The sequence below is a fragment of the Sceloporus occidentalis genome, unplaced genomic scaffold, assembly GCF_023333645.1.
Source record: "Sceloporus occidentalis isolate IW3139 unplaced genomic scaffold, rSceOcc1.0.p SCAF_3, whole genome shotgun sequence".
In the NCBI taxonomy this organism is placed as follows: Eukaryota; Metazoa; Chordata; class Lepidosauria; order Squamata; family Phrynosomatidae; genus Sceloporus; species Sceloporus occidentalis.
Window position 1 is genome coordinate 43,892,519 of NW_028316983.1, and position 13,256 is coordinate 43,905,774.

The window sequence follows — 13,256 nt, forward strand, 5'->3', positions numbered from 1 at the left end:
TAAGGGACTTGAACATCCATGGATTTTGGTATCCGCGGGGAGGTCTGGAACAGATGCCCCACGAATACTAAGGGCCCACTGTACTAGCTGACAATTACTAGTGGAAAATATCACAGACTTGGAATAATGACAAAGGAAGGTCAGAGAATAAAGTGCAAAGGCAGGCTTTACTGCTGAACATAAAAACTATGGAGGATCTACATAAATTCAGCCTAGAGGATGTGAAATCAAAATAGTCAAAAATTTCCCATTCTTTTGACAAAACATTTATTAGAATGGAGACTGTGGTCAAGAAATAAGATGATGATTAGGGATGGGTAAGGCAGTTATGAAAGAATTAGATAAGATCCTAAAGTGCAAAGATATACAACTGAGCACTAAAGTTAGAATTGTCCAAGCCATTGTATTCTCCATCACCATGTGAGAGCTGGACAGTGAAGAAAGCAGATAGAAAAAAAATCAATGTATTTGAGATGTGGTGCTGGAAAAAATGCTGAAGATACTGTGGACAGACAAAAAGCCCCTTTCTTCCCCCCCCCCCAAAAAAAAAAAAAAAAAAGAGCCCTTGAACAGATCAAGCCTCATCTCTCCCTGGAAGCCAAGATGATCAGCTGAGGCTGTTGCACTTTGGCCACATAACAAGGAGACATAAATCACTAGAAAAGACAATAATGCTAGGAAAGGTAGAGGGTGGTAGAAGGAGAAGAAGACTGCATGCCAGATGGGTAGACTCAATCAAGGAGGTCACAGGCCTGAACTTGCAGAACTTAAGCAGAGCAGTGGAGGGCAAGTGTGTTTGGAGATGTCTCATCCATAGGGTTCCCATGAGTTGCAGTTGACTTAAGGGCAGTTAAGAACACAACATTATTTAGGATACCTGAATATCAGCTCCAGTATCACAGGCAATATGGGTCAATATATTAGTCGTTGGAAAACATGGAATGGAGGGTTTTGTTGCATTTGCTTCCCGATGGTGAGATTCCTATTGATTTCTGGTTGGCTGCTGTGTTAACAAAATGCTCAACTGTGTAGGATTGGGTGGGCAAAGTGTGGCCAATGAGCTGAATGTGCCCCCCAGGCACTTTTCTGTGGTCCACAGAGTCCTGTAGGGGTCACAGCTTTCCTTTTCCCTTTTTTTCTTAAAAAAAAAAGGGGGGGGGATTTTGTCCCAGGATGATGCCAAAATGCCCTCTATGCATTTTGGGACATTTTGCTATGTTTTTTGCCTTCCTGGGCCATTTTAAATCCAGGAGAAGCCTCTTTTAATAACAGGGTTTGTTTAATATTTATAGTAGTGTTTTTGAAACAATATTTGCATACTAATTAATTGCTGACTATTTTCCCAGAGTATGCGTATGTATTTTCTTCTGCTGGTTACATCTGGTATCTTCATGTCAGGCAAGGTGCTACTGAAAATCTGTTCACAGAAATGCTTAGTAAATATCTTGTATGAGCAGTGGAAATCTTTCAGCCTGAATGATTGTTAAAGCATGATAAATTTTCCCTTGAGTGTAATTTCCATCAGTTTAATGGCTACATTCTCCCTGCAGCTAATGGATGTGTATGTTTGGAGATGGGTATGGAGCACTAAGTCTTTAACAAACAATTGAATCCTCAGTTGGTGACTGATATGTTTGGTGTTAAAGCATTCCATTGGACTCTTGTAACACAATGCTTGAAGTGGCTAGTTAAGGATGATTAAATCACATGGAGTACATTGCAGTATAATTCCAGTGCAATGAACTACTGTAGGTAGGTAGGTAGGTTGCCCCTCTTGTTTAGGACAGGCTGTAGCTCAGGGGTAGGCAACCTGCGGCCCGCGGGCCGGATGTGGCCCGGCGAGGCCTTGGGACCGGCCCCAGCCCGGTCCTGCCGCCGATTGCCGCTGGGGCCTTTGGGGGGCAATTGCCTATAGAAGCCTCAGAAACATGCATTTATATTAACATTTTAAAAAAATCAGCAAATTTTTCCACGTGTCCTCCATTTTTTTTTAAAAAGTGTCTTCCATTTGAAAATTTTGTCCTACATTTGTCCTGGTTTATTTATATATTTATTATTTTTAAAAATTATTTAATTATTTATTTTTTGGGTTCGGCCCCCCAGTTGTCTGAGGGACAGCAACCCGGCCCCCGGCTCAAAAAGATTGCCTACCCCTGCTGTAGCTAGTACACTAGTTGCAATTGGGCCCAGGCACTCAAGGTACATATAGTCCACTTTGGCCTCCAGTGGCAAAGATGGATCTCATGATTCTGAATGAGTGAAACTTGATGTTGTATTCACAGTTATGAGGATCAGCAATCCTCAGATCCCCTGTCTTGCTCAGATTTGGCTTCAGTTTATTGGCTCCCATAGAACACTTTAGAACTTTCATGGTCTCATTGGTCCAAAACACACTGCAGAAATAATCCAGTTTGAGACTGCTTTAACTGCCATGGCTTGATGCTAGGGAATTCTGGGAACTATAGTTTTGTGAGATATCTAGCCTACTCTGTCAGAGAGGTTTGGTGCCACAATAAACCAAAATTCCCAGGATTCCCTATCACTGAGCCAGGGCAGTTACAGTGGTCTCAAACTGGATTATTTTTGTAGTGTGTTTTGGACCATTGACTCACACAAATGCGGCCTCAATAGTGCCTCTTTTGGAACATTCTAAAGTGTTCTGACAAGGAGTAGTAGAGCTGAGTGTCATCAGAAATACTTTTATTTATTTATTTATTTATTTATTTAATTTAAATAAATGTATTTATATGGCTTCTAAGACCTATTTGTATAAGCTTTTATGTTTATTCAATAGCTCCTTCTGTTACCTCCTCCTTTCTTTCATGTTACTCTTTTGTCCTACTTTTGCTCTTTGGAATCTGCTGGTTCTTTCTGCTTTTTAAAAACATTTGCTTTTCTCTTTTACTTAGGTCATTTTCATTTTCATTTTTTAGCTGCTGTTTATGCCCACAGCATATTATTGAATTTAAAATTTCTGATTTTTTTTAAAAGATTGGTTTATTCCTAATGGTATTATATATTTTTCTTATTTTCTTTGTTTTAAAATTTTCAGTTGATTTTTTTGGGGGGTTGAGGCTTGTATTGTGCCAAGTTATTGTTTGTTCTTTCTTTTTGCCATCAACCAACGTCATTACATTTTTTAAACTGCAGACAATATCTGAAATTGAAGGAAGTCCAATAATTCAGAATAATAAAAAGAAATAATTGAAACAAAATATACTAATATTTCACTGTGAAAATGTGATGGAATGATGATAGTATGCTTGAATGAAGGTAGTCAAAATATCACTTAATTCTCAGAGAGAACACATGGAAAATGTGCAGCCAAACAAGATTCAAGTTTTAAAATATGAGGAACTGGTTCATAGAATCTATAGATCAAAATGTCATATCTCAATGAAGAGTGGTAGTGCAATAGCTAAAGTTATTTAAAGCCTATTGTGCACAATTGGCTGTTACCAGCACCCATCCCCTTCTGAATGATCTAACTGAGGGGATGGGAAATCTGTGTTTTTAAGTTTCAAGAAAGAAGAATTGTGAAGGATTATATGAACACTGTTCTAATTTGTACCGTACTATGTTCTTTCTCTACAGATGCTAGATAAAGAATGAAAGATGAAGAGTCTTTGGCAAACACGCAAATTTGTATGGAGAGTGGCTAGTTTGCCCAGCGCCACTTGAAACTTCAGAAGCTGTTGGCTGATGCAGCCAAGCTGACTTTTTATTAACATTATTAAGAAAAGGAAAATGTTTCACAGCCTTTCTAACACCTTTAAATCTCTCAAGACAGAACTGATGTTAGTGATGAAAGAAAATAATATATTTTTCTGAACAACATAGAGCTCCATGCCATGGCAGGGGGCCATCACTGAAGGGATCTGAAGAATATCTGTCAAAGGTTCTTGGAATGACTCTCACAGGACCATACTGGCAATTCACTCTGGGGATCTTGCTGGCCTTAATTACTTTATGTATTCAACATTAATAATGCTGTAATGACTTTTCAGACTTTTTAAGGTGTCATGTAAGCATAATTTGTTTGCAAAATGAAATGGGAGGTTTATGGACCTTGCCATGCAGCCTGCATATAACAGCTGCTACATCCTGCAGTGGGTTACAGTAACCATGTGACATTAACTTGCTGTTTCAACAGCATTAAGACACATTTTGAGAAGGAATTTTCTGCCAAATTCTGAGCTTTCTGTATCGCAGGGCATTTGCCAAGTCTTGCCATGATGTGTGAGGTAATGCCTACAATCAGTGAAAGTGACCCCTTGGGGTCACAGCCTGGCTCTGATTCTGATGCCAACTTTGAACAGCTGATGGTGAACATGCTTGATGAGAGAGACAAGCTGCTAGAGACACTTCGGGAAACACGTGAGACTCTGTCTGTGACTCAGGGCCGGCTACAGGAGACCTTGCATGAGCGAGACCAGTTACAGAGACAACTGAACTCTGCTCTACCTCAGGTAAGAAAATAAAGAGTTTGTGGCAAAGAGTTTGTGGCAGTTGAAAAGTATGAGGGCACCTGGCATGTAGTTTTGTATATAAATTCTAATTTATATCTAAACAGAGCTGGGAAATAGCAAATAACAAATTACTTCTAATTCCTTCCTCCAATTAATAAAGGAATAATTAAGCTACGTTATGATTGTAATGTAATGAAGGACAACTTGATTCTTTTTGCAGTATAACTGCAACCTTACTAAAAGTAAAGACTGAAGTAGCAAATAAGCCCCACTGACTTCAGTGAAACCTCTTGGTAAGCATGTTCCAGATTGCAGCCCTAATCATGGGTAATGGGAAGAGTTTTGCCATTCCTTTAGAAGTAAGGTTTTGAATAAGACTTTGCCATTTTTAAAATGTCCAGACTTTAAATGGTCTTGTTCTGATAATGTCATATTACAAATATTATCTATTAAAGCACTGAGTTCCATTACCCTGGATAATGGCATAAGATTTTAAAAAAAGATTTAAAAAACCCACCAGAAATTGTGAGCTTTTTAATACATTGAGATATCTTGAAATACTGTCACTGTAGATGAAAACAAGAATTTTAATTGTTAGAGGAATACTGTTTAATTGTTAGAGGAATACTGTGAAAACACTACTTTGTGTGTTATTGCATAATACTCTTCACTCTTAAAGCCTGGAGGTTGAATGTTGCCTGTGCTAAATGTACACGGATCGGAAGTATCATATCCTTTCCCTTACTAAGAAATATGGCCCTGAAGGCCAACAGGGCTGTTTTCCATGGGTGTGGTGGAAAAGACAACTTGAGTGTGTTGGGCTAAACCTCCCCAGCCCCAGAGAGTGTCTTTTGGAGAGTCTGTAGGGTCAGAACTGTGAGAGGTATGGCTGTTTGATTTGAGTGCTCTGGGAGAAGGCTTGTTTGCTTGTGTACTCATTGGAAGTCTCTTGAGTCTGCTGACCTAAGGCTGATGATAGTGTGAGCTGAGTGAAGGCATGATTATGTGCTCATTAACATTCTGTTGTGCTATACTGTGTAGTTCCAGGTCCCCTTCCTGAGCCCATGGCCTCAGGAAGGCATAGCTTCTGCTGAGAGGGAATAAGTCCAAGACTTGCTTGAGGAAGAAGATAGCAGCCACTAGCTCTCTCAGTAACTTCAGACCCAATTCTTGCAAACAGGTGAGGCCAACAGGGGTGTTTTGCACAGGGTTGTGCGGGGGAGGCCCAGAGTTATGTTTTAGTGCCTACTTAAGACTACTGAATACAGACTATGAGGGAACTGCTGCACTCATCTTCAACACTGTATGTTGAAGGATTTGGGTTGCTTCATCTGTAGCAAGTGCAGGTTGGTTGCCCTTTTGGTACAAAAGATTCAGTAACTTGAGGCCATTTATCCACTCTTCAGTATATTAAGGAGCGTGAGGTTGGGGTTTTTTTTTGGACAGAGCAGAACAGATGGTCCTGGTTGAGGAATGCACAGGGGATGTCTTTCAAGAGGAGGTCATTTCCCATAAACAGGATGTAGACATTTGGAGGAAGGTGACACATAGAATGGACTCTTGACTCTTGAAGCTTCCTCCCTCATCAGTATGAAGAGTGGCAGTGGCAGTCCTCAAAGAATGTCCCTGACATGAGACCTTGGAAAGTTGAGCACATGGAATGACTTCTACCAAACTTTTGTGGAAGTGTGTGGTGGTAGTAGGGGACTCTCTGCTGAGGGGAACAGAAACAGTAGTTTGCAGGCCTGACGAAGTGTCTCTAGAGGTGTGCTGTCTTCCTAGGGAAAAATGCACAAAACATGCTAAATAAGATGGTGCTTCTTGAACCATGGTGTCAAGTTTCAAGATGATGGATTTTTGGCAAGGGATGTATTGCACCTCACAGCAAGGGAGAATGGCCCATGATCTTAGATGTCTCCATACTAATAAATACTAATAAATAAAACTTTAATTTATGTCCCGCTTTTTGTTACCACAATCAAAGCGGTGTACAACCTTTAAAAAAATACAATATATACAATTCCCCCCCTTAAAAAAGGATTAAACAATTCTGTGCATTAAAATTACAAATGATAAAATCTAAAAACATACGATAATAAAATAACGGTGGATTGAGTCTTCGCTTATATATGTCTGTGGGGGGAGAATTACATGCCCAGGTTCTATTCCGGGAAGGCCTGCCAGAAGTGATCCGTCTTGACAGCTTTCTTGAAGCTCTCTAGGTTGGCAATTTGACAGATCTCGTCCGGCAGGCCATTCCATAAAGTGGGAGCAATCGAGGAAAAAGTCCTCTGGGAGGTTGCCATCAATCTGGTCTCTGTGGACTGCAACAAATTCCTCCCAGAGGATCTGAGAGTACGGGGGGGGGGGGAGTTGTACAGAAGGAGGTGATCCCTTAAATAGGTTGGGCCCAAGCCATGGAGGGCTTTAAAGGTAATGACCAACACCTTGTACTGTGCCAGGAAACGAATAGGCAGCCAGTAGAGTGATTTCAATATAGGTGTAATATGGTCACTCCTAGTTGTTCTTGTAATCAATCTGGCTGCCATATTCTGTACCAGTTGAAGTTTCTGGACTAGGCACAAGGGTAGCCCCATGTAGAGCGCATTGCAAAAGTCAAGTCTTGAGGTTACCAGTGCATGTACTACAGTTTCTAGGTCACCCTGTTCCAGGGAAGGGTGCAGCTGACGTATCAGCCGGAGCTGATAACAGGCACTTTTGACCGTTGCATTCACCTGATTTTTCATCTGAAGCGAAGAGTCGAAAAGCACCACTTAGCTGTGAACACAGTCCTTTGAGGGGAGTGTGAACCCCTCTAGGACTGGAGGTTGCTGCCCGATACCTGGTTTGGGGGCCCCTACCGTAAGTACTTCTGGTTTGTCTGGATTCAGCTTGAGCTTGTTTTCCCTCATCCAGTCCATTACTGCTGCAAGACATCGATTGAGGGGAGAAATGCCATCTGTCATCATTGCTGATGACCAAGACATGGAGATGTATATTTGGGTGTCGTCAGCATACTAATGCACAGAACATGCGAAATAACACAGCAAAACAAGTATGATATAATAGGCATAACTGAAACCTACTGGAATGAGTCTCATGATTAGAATGTAGCAATAGAGTGGTATATCTTATTTCAGAAAAATAGACTGAACAGTAAGGAAAGAAGAATAGCATTATATGTCAGGGATATTTACACTTATGAAAAGATATATGACTTATATCCTGGAAACCAAGCCATCTACCTATTAACTTCTACTAGAAGAAAGCCTGCATTCAATTAACATAACTGTTTCTCCTTTTATTCTTAATATTAAATGTCTCCCGGTATGCAGTTTTCTTTAAAAAGAAAGTGCTGAGATTGCAGATCTTGCAGTGAGTGATGGGATGGAATGCAGCTAGCATAGGAACATGAACAAACAGGAAAAAATGTTGGTATAGCTGAAGAGACTTGGTTTAGCATGAAATACAGATCCAGGTGCCAGATGCGCCTCAATGTTTTTTTAAAAATGCGGTCACAGTTTGCTGCTGGAGGTCAGCAGCAAATTGCTAAGTGTGCTCTTAATCAGTGGGAAAATTCATTATAGTAAAAGAGCTGATCAATATCATACAGTATTTCAATTTTCTAGTATATTAATTAAAATCATATTAATTAAATAATTTTAATTTTTAATTTACTTTTACAATAAAGATGAGTTTTACACAGTTATGGTTATTTTACCCTTTTAATACTAGTAAATTTTATTGTATTAATTACATATAAGTAGGTTTGGGGAATTTAAAAATATTAAGAAATAGTGAATTTAATGAATTAATGGAATAAATATAACTTAGTGGTTAGGCATTTGAGAGTACTTGATTTATTAATGTCAGAAATGTAATGAAAGTTTTAAAAGTTAAAAATGAGTATTTCTGCTGCTGTTAGATCTGTCCCAGTGATGCCTCCAACAAAAAAGCTTTTTTAAAAAGCAAGCAAACAAAAAACTAAAATTTAACCCTCAAGTATTTGGCTCGACCAAAAAGTGGCCCTGGCCCCACTATGGTTGTTGTTCATCCTCATTTAAGTCCATACTTAGCATACAGATCCAAAAGATAACATTTTCTTTGTTGTAGTAAATGTGTGAGTAGCATTTAAAATATACTGGAACATAAGCACATATATTAGACCTGTTATTCTCATGAAAGTTACCTATACCGAAGATTCTGGTACATTGTTATGGATTGGTAGTGCCTGCAGATGGTGCTAGAATCTAGGGATGATCCCAGAGCTGGTGCCAAATATAACCTTTTAGTACATTTGTATGGAGTGCCTGAAGGTGGTAGTAGAATCAAGGGAAGACTTCAAAGTAAAATTTCAGTCTATTTTTGTTGTCTTTCCATCTCTCCTCACAATTTGTTGGAATTTCCATTGTTCATTTGTAGTGGCATAAGACTTGCTTTAGGTTGACTAATGCTGAATATACCCCCCCCAAAAAAAAAAAAAAATAATAATGACCACACAAGATCTACAAGAATTCACCCTAGAAAATGAGAAAATTGAAAAAGTTAAAGCGTTCCCATACCTTGGTCAAATATTGATCAGAACTGAGACTGCAGTCAAGAAATCAGAAGAAAACTAGGGCCCGTTAGAAAGGGGCGTCTCTTCCAGATGCCCCTAACCCTAGCACGGACTGAGTCTGTAACAAATGGCGGCGGCCATTCCACACTGCCGCTGCCATCTTGACGTAACGGACGCTCTGCGTTCGCACGTTGCACCCTGGAAATGACGCCACGAGTGTGCGACTAGCGCCTCACGGCGTCTCTTCCGGGGAGCAAGAAGGAGTGCGATTTTCACGCTCCTTCTTGGCAGCGTCCAGGAACCGCGCCGTTTGGCTGCTGCGGTTCCCGGACGCTGCAACCGGCGGCAGTGCGAGACAGCCCCTTCTGGGCCGTCTGTAACGCGCCTAGGATTTGGGAGGTCTTCTATGAAAGAACTGGACAAGATCATAAAATGTAAAGAAATAACACTGAATCCTAAAGAGAGGGTCATCCAAGCCATAGTTTTTCCTGTCACCGTATACAGATGCGAGATCTAGACAGTGAAAAAAATTGATATTAAGAAAATCAATTCATTTGAAATGTAGTGTTGGAAAAGAGTACTAATAATTATCATGAACAGCCAAGAAAACCAACAAACAGATCAAGTCTAAACTCTCTCTGGATGCCAAGATGACTAAAGTGAGGATTTTGTATTTTGGCCACTTCATGAGGAAAAATAAATTATTAGAAAAGACAATGATGCTAGGAAAGATGGAGAGCAGCAAGAAAAGACGAAGACTGCATGCTATGTGGATAGACTCTATTAGGAAGGACACAGGGATGAGCCTGCAAGTCCTGAGCAGAGAGGTGGAGGACAGGGAGTCTTGGAGCTTTCTTATCCACAGGGTCGCCATGGGTTGAGGCTGACTTGAGGGCAGCTAACAACAACGACAACAACAACAACAACAAATTGCTTTATTATGTACTTTTCCATTTGATTCCTCCCAAACAGGTACAATCCTGGCTGTTAATGGATATAGAGCCCTTTTTTGGTTTTATGGTACTCCCTCTATACTGCCGATATTTAAAACATTGTGTAGCTTATCAAGGCAACTGTAATAATGTGTGTGATTTCCTTATTGTTGTTAACTGCTGTCAAGTCACAGCCCTGCTCAGATCTTGCAGTTTCTTTACTGAGTCTATCCACCTGCAAATGTAGTTTTCCTCCTTTCCTATTGCCTTCTACCTTACCATTATTGTCTTTTCTAATGAGCTCTGCCTTTTCATGATCTGGCCAAAGTATGACAGTCTCAGTTTAGTCATCTTTGCATCTAGGGAAATTTCAGACCTGCTTTATTCTAGGACACATTTGTAGGTCTTTTTAGCATTCCACAATATCCGTAGAATTCTTTTCCAGTACCACATTTCAAATGAGTTGATCTTCTTCCTATCAATTTCTTCTGTGTCTTGTTTCCCCAACCATAAATAGAGATTGGAAATATGATGGCATGGACAATCCTAACTTTAGTGTTCCTTTTTTACACATCAGGATTTTGTCTAGTTCTTTCATAGTCTTGCCAAGTCCCAGTTTTCTGATTTTTTCACTGTAGTCTCCATTCTGATAAATAAATGAAGCAACTTTATTATTCAGTGATATATTTTTGAAGCTTCTGGAACTTGTCTTGTTCCTTCATAACTGCCCTTCCAGGTCCTACTCTTCTTTTGATTTCTTGACTGCAATCTGTATTCTGATTAATGACTGAGCCAAGGCATGGAAAATATGAACTATTTCAATGTCTTCATTGTCTGCTTTAAAGTTGTGTGAGTCATTAGTGGTCATTATTTTTGTTTTTTTTAATGTTCCACTGTAAACTTGCTTTTGCACTTTCTTCTATAATCATTCCAAGTCTTTGCTTTTACACATTTCTCACTCCATATATAGTAAAAATCTTTGGTTGTAGAATTTTGAGCATCACGTTACTTGCATAGGAGATTAATGCAATGGTACAGTAGTTATCACAATCCCTGGGATTGGAATGTCTATTGAACATTTTCAGTCTGTGAGCTATTCTTTTGTTTTCCATGTTTGTTGACAGATGTTAGTTAGAAAAATCCTGTCTCTGTAGCTTGATGCAACTCTGTCGTTATGCCATCTTCTCCGGGTAATTTATTTTTCCAAGTGGGCTGAGTGCAGCTTCCACTTCAGTCTCTAAAATTATAGGTTCCTCTTCAAGTAGTCCTTCCTTGAATAGATCTGTCACCCTTTTTTATATAGTTTTTCAGTATATTGTTTCCATACTTGGTCACGTCCCATATTCTTCTGCTGGTTGTAGAACATGCCCACTCCTGGTTTAAATATCACATTGATTTATCAGATCTTGTGGAAGAGGTCTCTTCATCTTCCTTTCTGTTGTTGTCATCTTTTTCTCTGCATTGATTATGATAGCTGTTCTCTCTGTCCTTGTGCAAAAGTAACTGAACAGTTGCATTTAGGGTTATGATCCTATTTTTGTGCCCATTTACTTTTGCTTCTCATCTGCTCTAACTGCTTGAAGAGTTTTATCTGTCATCCATTGAGGCTTCTCTTTCTTTTTGTCTGCAGATAGTGTATTTTTACATTCCTGCCTGACAGTATCCCTGGCTTCAGTCCAGAGTTCTTGTGGCTCCTGGTCACCAGGGTACTATAAGAGGTGTGAAAGCACTTGGGCTTCACACAGGCCTTAGGATGATGACCGATTGATTTCCCATAAGCCATTTATTAAAAGATATTCTGCCCAGTTCTAAGTAGATAGAGCAAGCATTTAGTTATGTGCAAAAAAGATCAATAAATCTTCTGCTTTGTGTGTGTGTGTATTGTACAGTACTCCCCCCTCCCCATAGCTAATTGGTCATTGAAAAAATGCTGGGGTAGCTGTGTTGGCCATTTAGTAAATTGAAGCAAAAAACAAAACAAAACAAAACACCAGTGATACCTTTATTGGCCAGCCTAAATACACAATATACTTGTTGCAGGCTTTCGAAGGTCCACTGGCTTCTTTATCAGGCAAGAAGTTATATACCAAACAGGAGAAAAATTGGAGATGTTAGTAATATTACATACCAGACAAAAGGTTTACTGGTCTTTTTTGCACATAACTAAATGCTTGCTCTATCTATATATTACTGGGCTGTATATCTCTTAGTAAATAGCTTATGGAAAATCCATCTGTATTCATCCTAAGGGCTGTGTGAAGCCTAAGTGCTTTCACACCTCTTATAGTACCCTGGTGACCAGGAGCCAGAAGAACTCTGGACTTAAGTCAGGGATATATGTTGGCCAATAATTGGTCATTGGTTATAGTACATGGCTTCCATGCATAAGATTCAATGTTTGGTGTCTTCAATAGGTTAGAGAAGACCTCTGTGTGAGGCTTTAGATAGCTACTGCTAGGTGAAACAGAAAATTCCTGGTCTGCCTAGTGTGTTTCTTATGGAAGTATGGCAGATATCACTAGAGTATTTAAGCATCTTAGGAATCTTGGAGAGCAAGAGAAAACAGAGTGAATATTGTGGTGTAGTGGCCATGTAAACCCAGTGGGTCTTGCTAGCAGTAACACCAAGGCTCTGAGTTACACATACAGGTTGCCAGACAGAAAACTGGAGAGTCTTCCTATAACTTTAATGGTTGTGCAAAAGAGGGAATTTCAGCTGATGTTGCTTGTTATGCAATTAGGTAACACACTGGCGGAAATCCCCTCTTCTGTACAAACATTAAAAGCATAGGAACAATCTTCAGTTTTCACTCTGGCAACTCTACTCCGAAAAGTAATGAGCCCAGGATTTGGAATAACCCTGGAAGTCATGTTCTAAGGAAATAATTTAACAGGTCAGCTGTGAATTCAAAACTAGGCCTAAAGCTTGTTTTCAGAGCTTGACCAAGAAAGTGACAGTTAAGTAGCTGACTCTTAGTGAGAGTGAAGTGTTTGTATTCTTTGAAGGAAAAAAACTAATCCAGAAATATATCCTATTTTATGGTCCTAACAACCTCAGAGTACTTCATGTTCAGTTGAGCAACAACAGAAGTATGCAAGGTTTTGGCATGGCTGAGAGAGCCAAACACTCAGATAGACTGCTTACAAGCCTAGTACGAGCCCTTCCTGGCCCTGATACATTCTGGTCTTGCTGCTTTCTCTCTGAGCTGCATGACGTTTTGCCCTCTGGCAGTTCCCCAGCTGGGTCAGCCAGGTCTACTCATCTAATAAATTGCAAGCTGGTCAAATGGTGTCTTGG

At 39.8% G+C, this 13,256-nt stretch overlaps 1 protein-coding gene across 12 annotated transcripts in view; it reads left to right on the forward strand.

Moving 5' to 3' along the window:
- Positions 1–13,256, forward strand: part of PPFIA4 (PPFI scaffold protein A4) — a 186,797-nt gene that overhangs the window by 63,092 nt on the left and 110,449 nt on the right. For all 12 annotated transcript variants that reach the window (XR_016280398.1, XM_089514242.1, XM_089514244.1 and 9 more), the window contains exon 2: positions 3,595–4,469. Coding sequence is in view for 11 of the 12 variants with exons in the window: in XM_089514242.1 (XP_089370368.1) it covers positions 4,233–4,469 (237 nt within the window). In the remaining variant the exon portion in view is untranslated. The remainder of the gene's footprint in view (positions 1–3,594; positions 4,470–13,256) is intronic.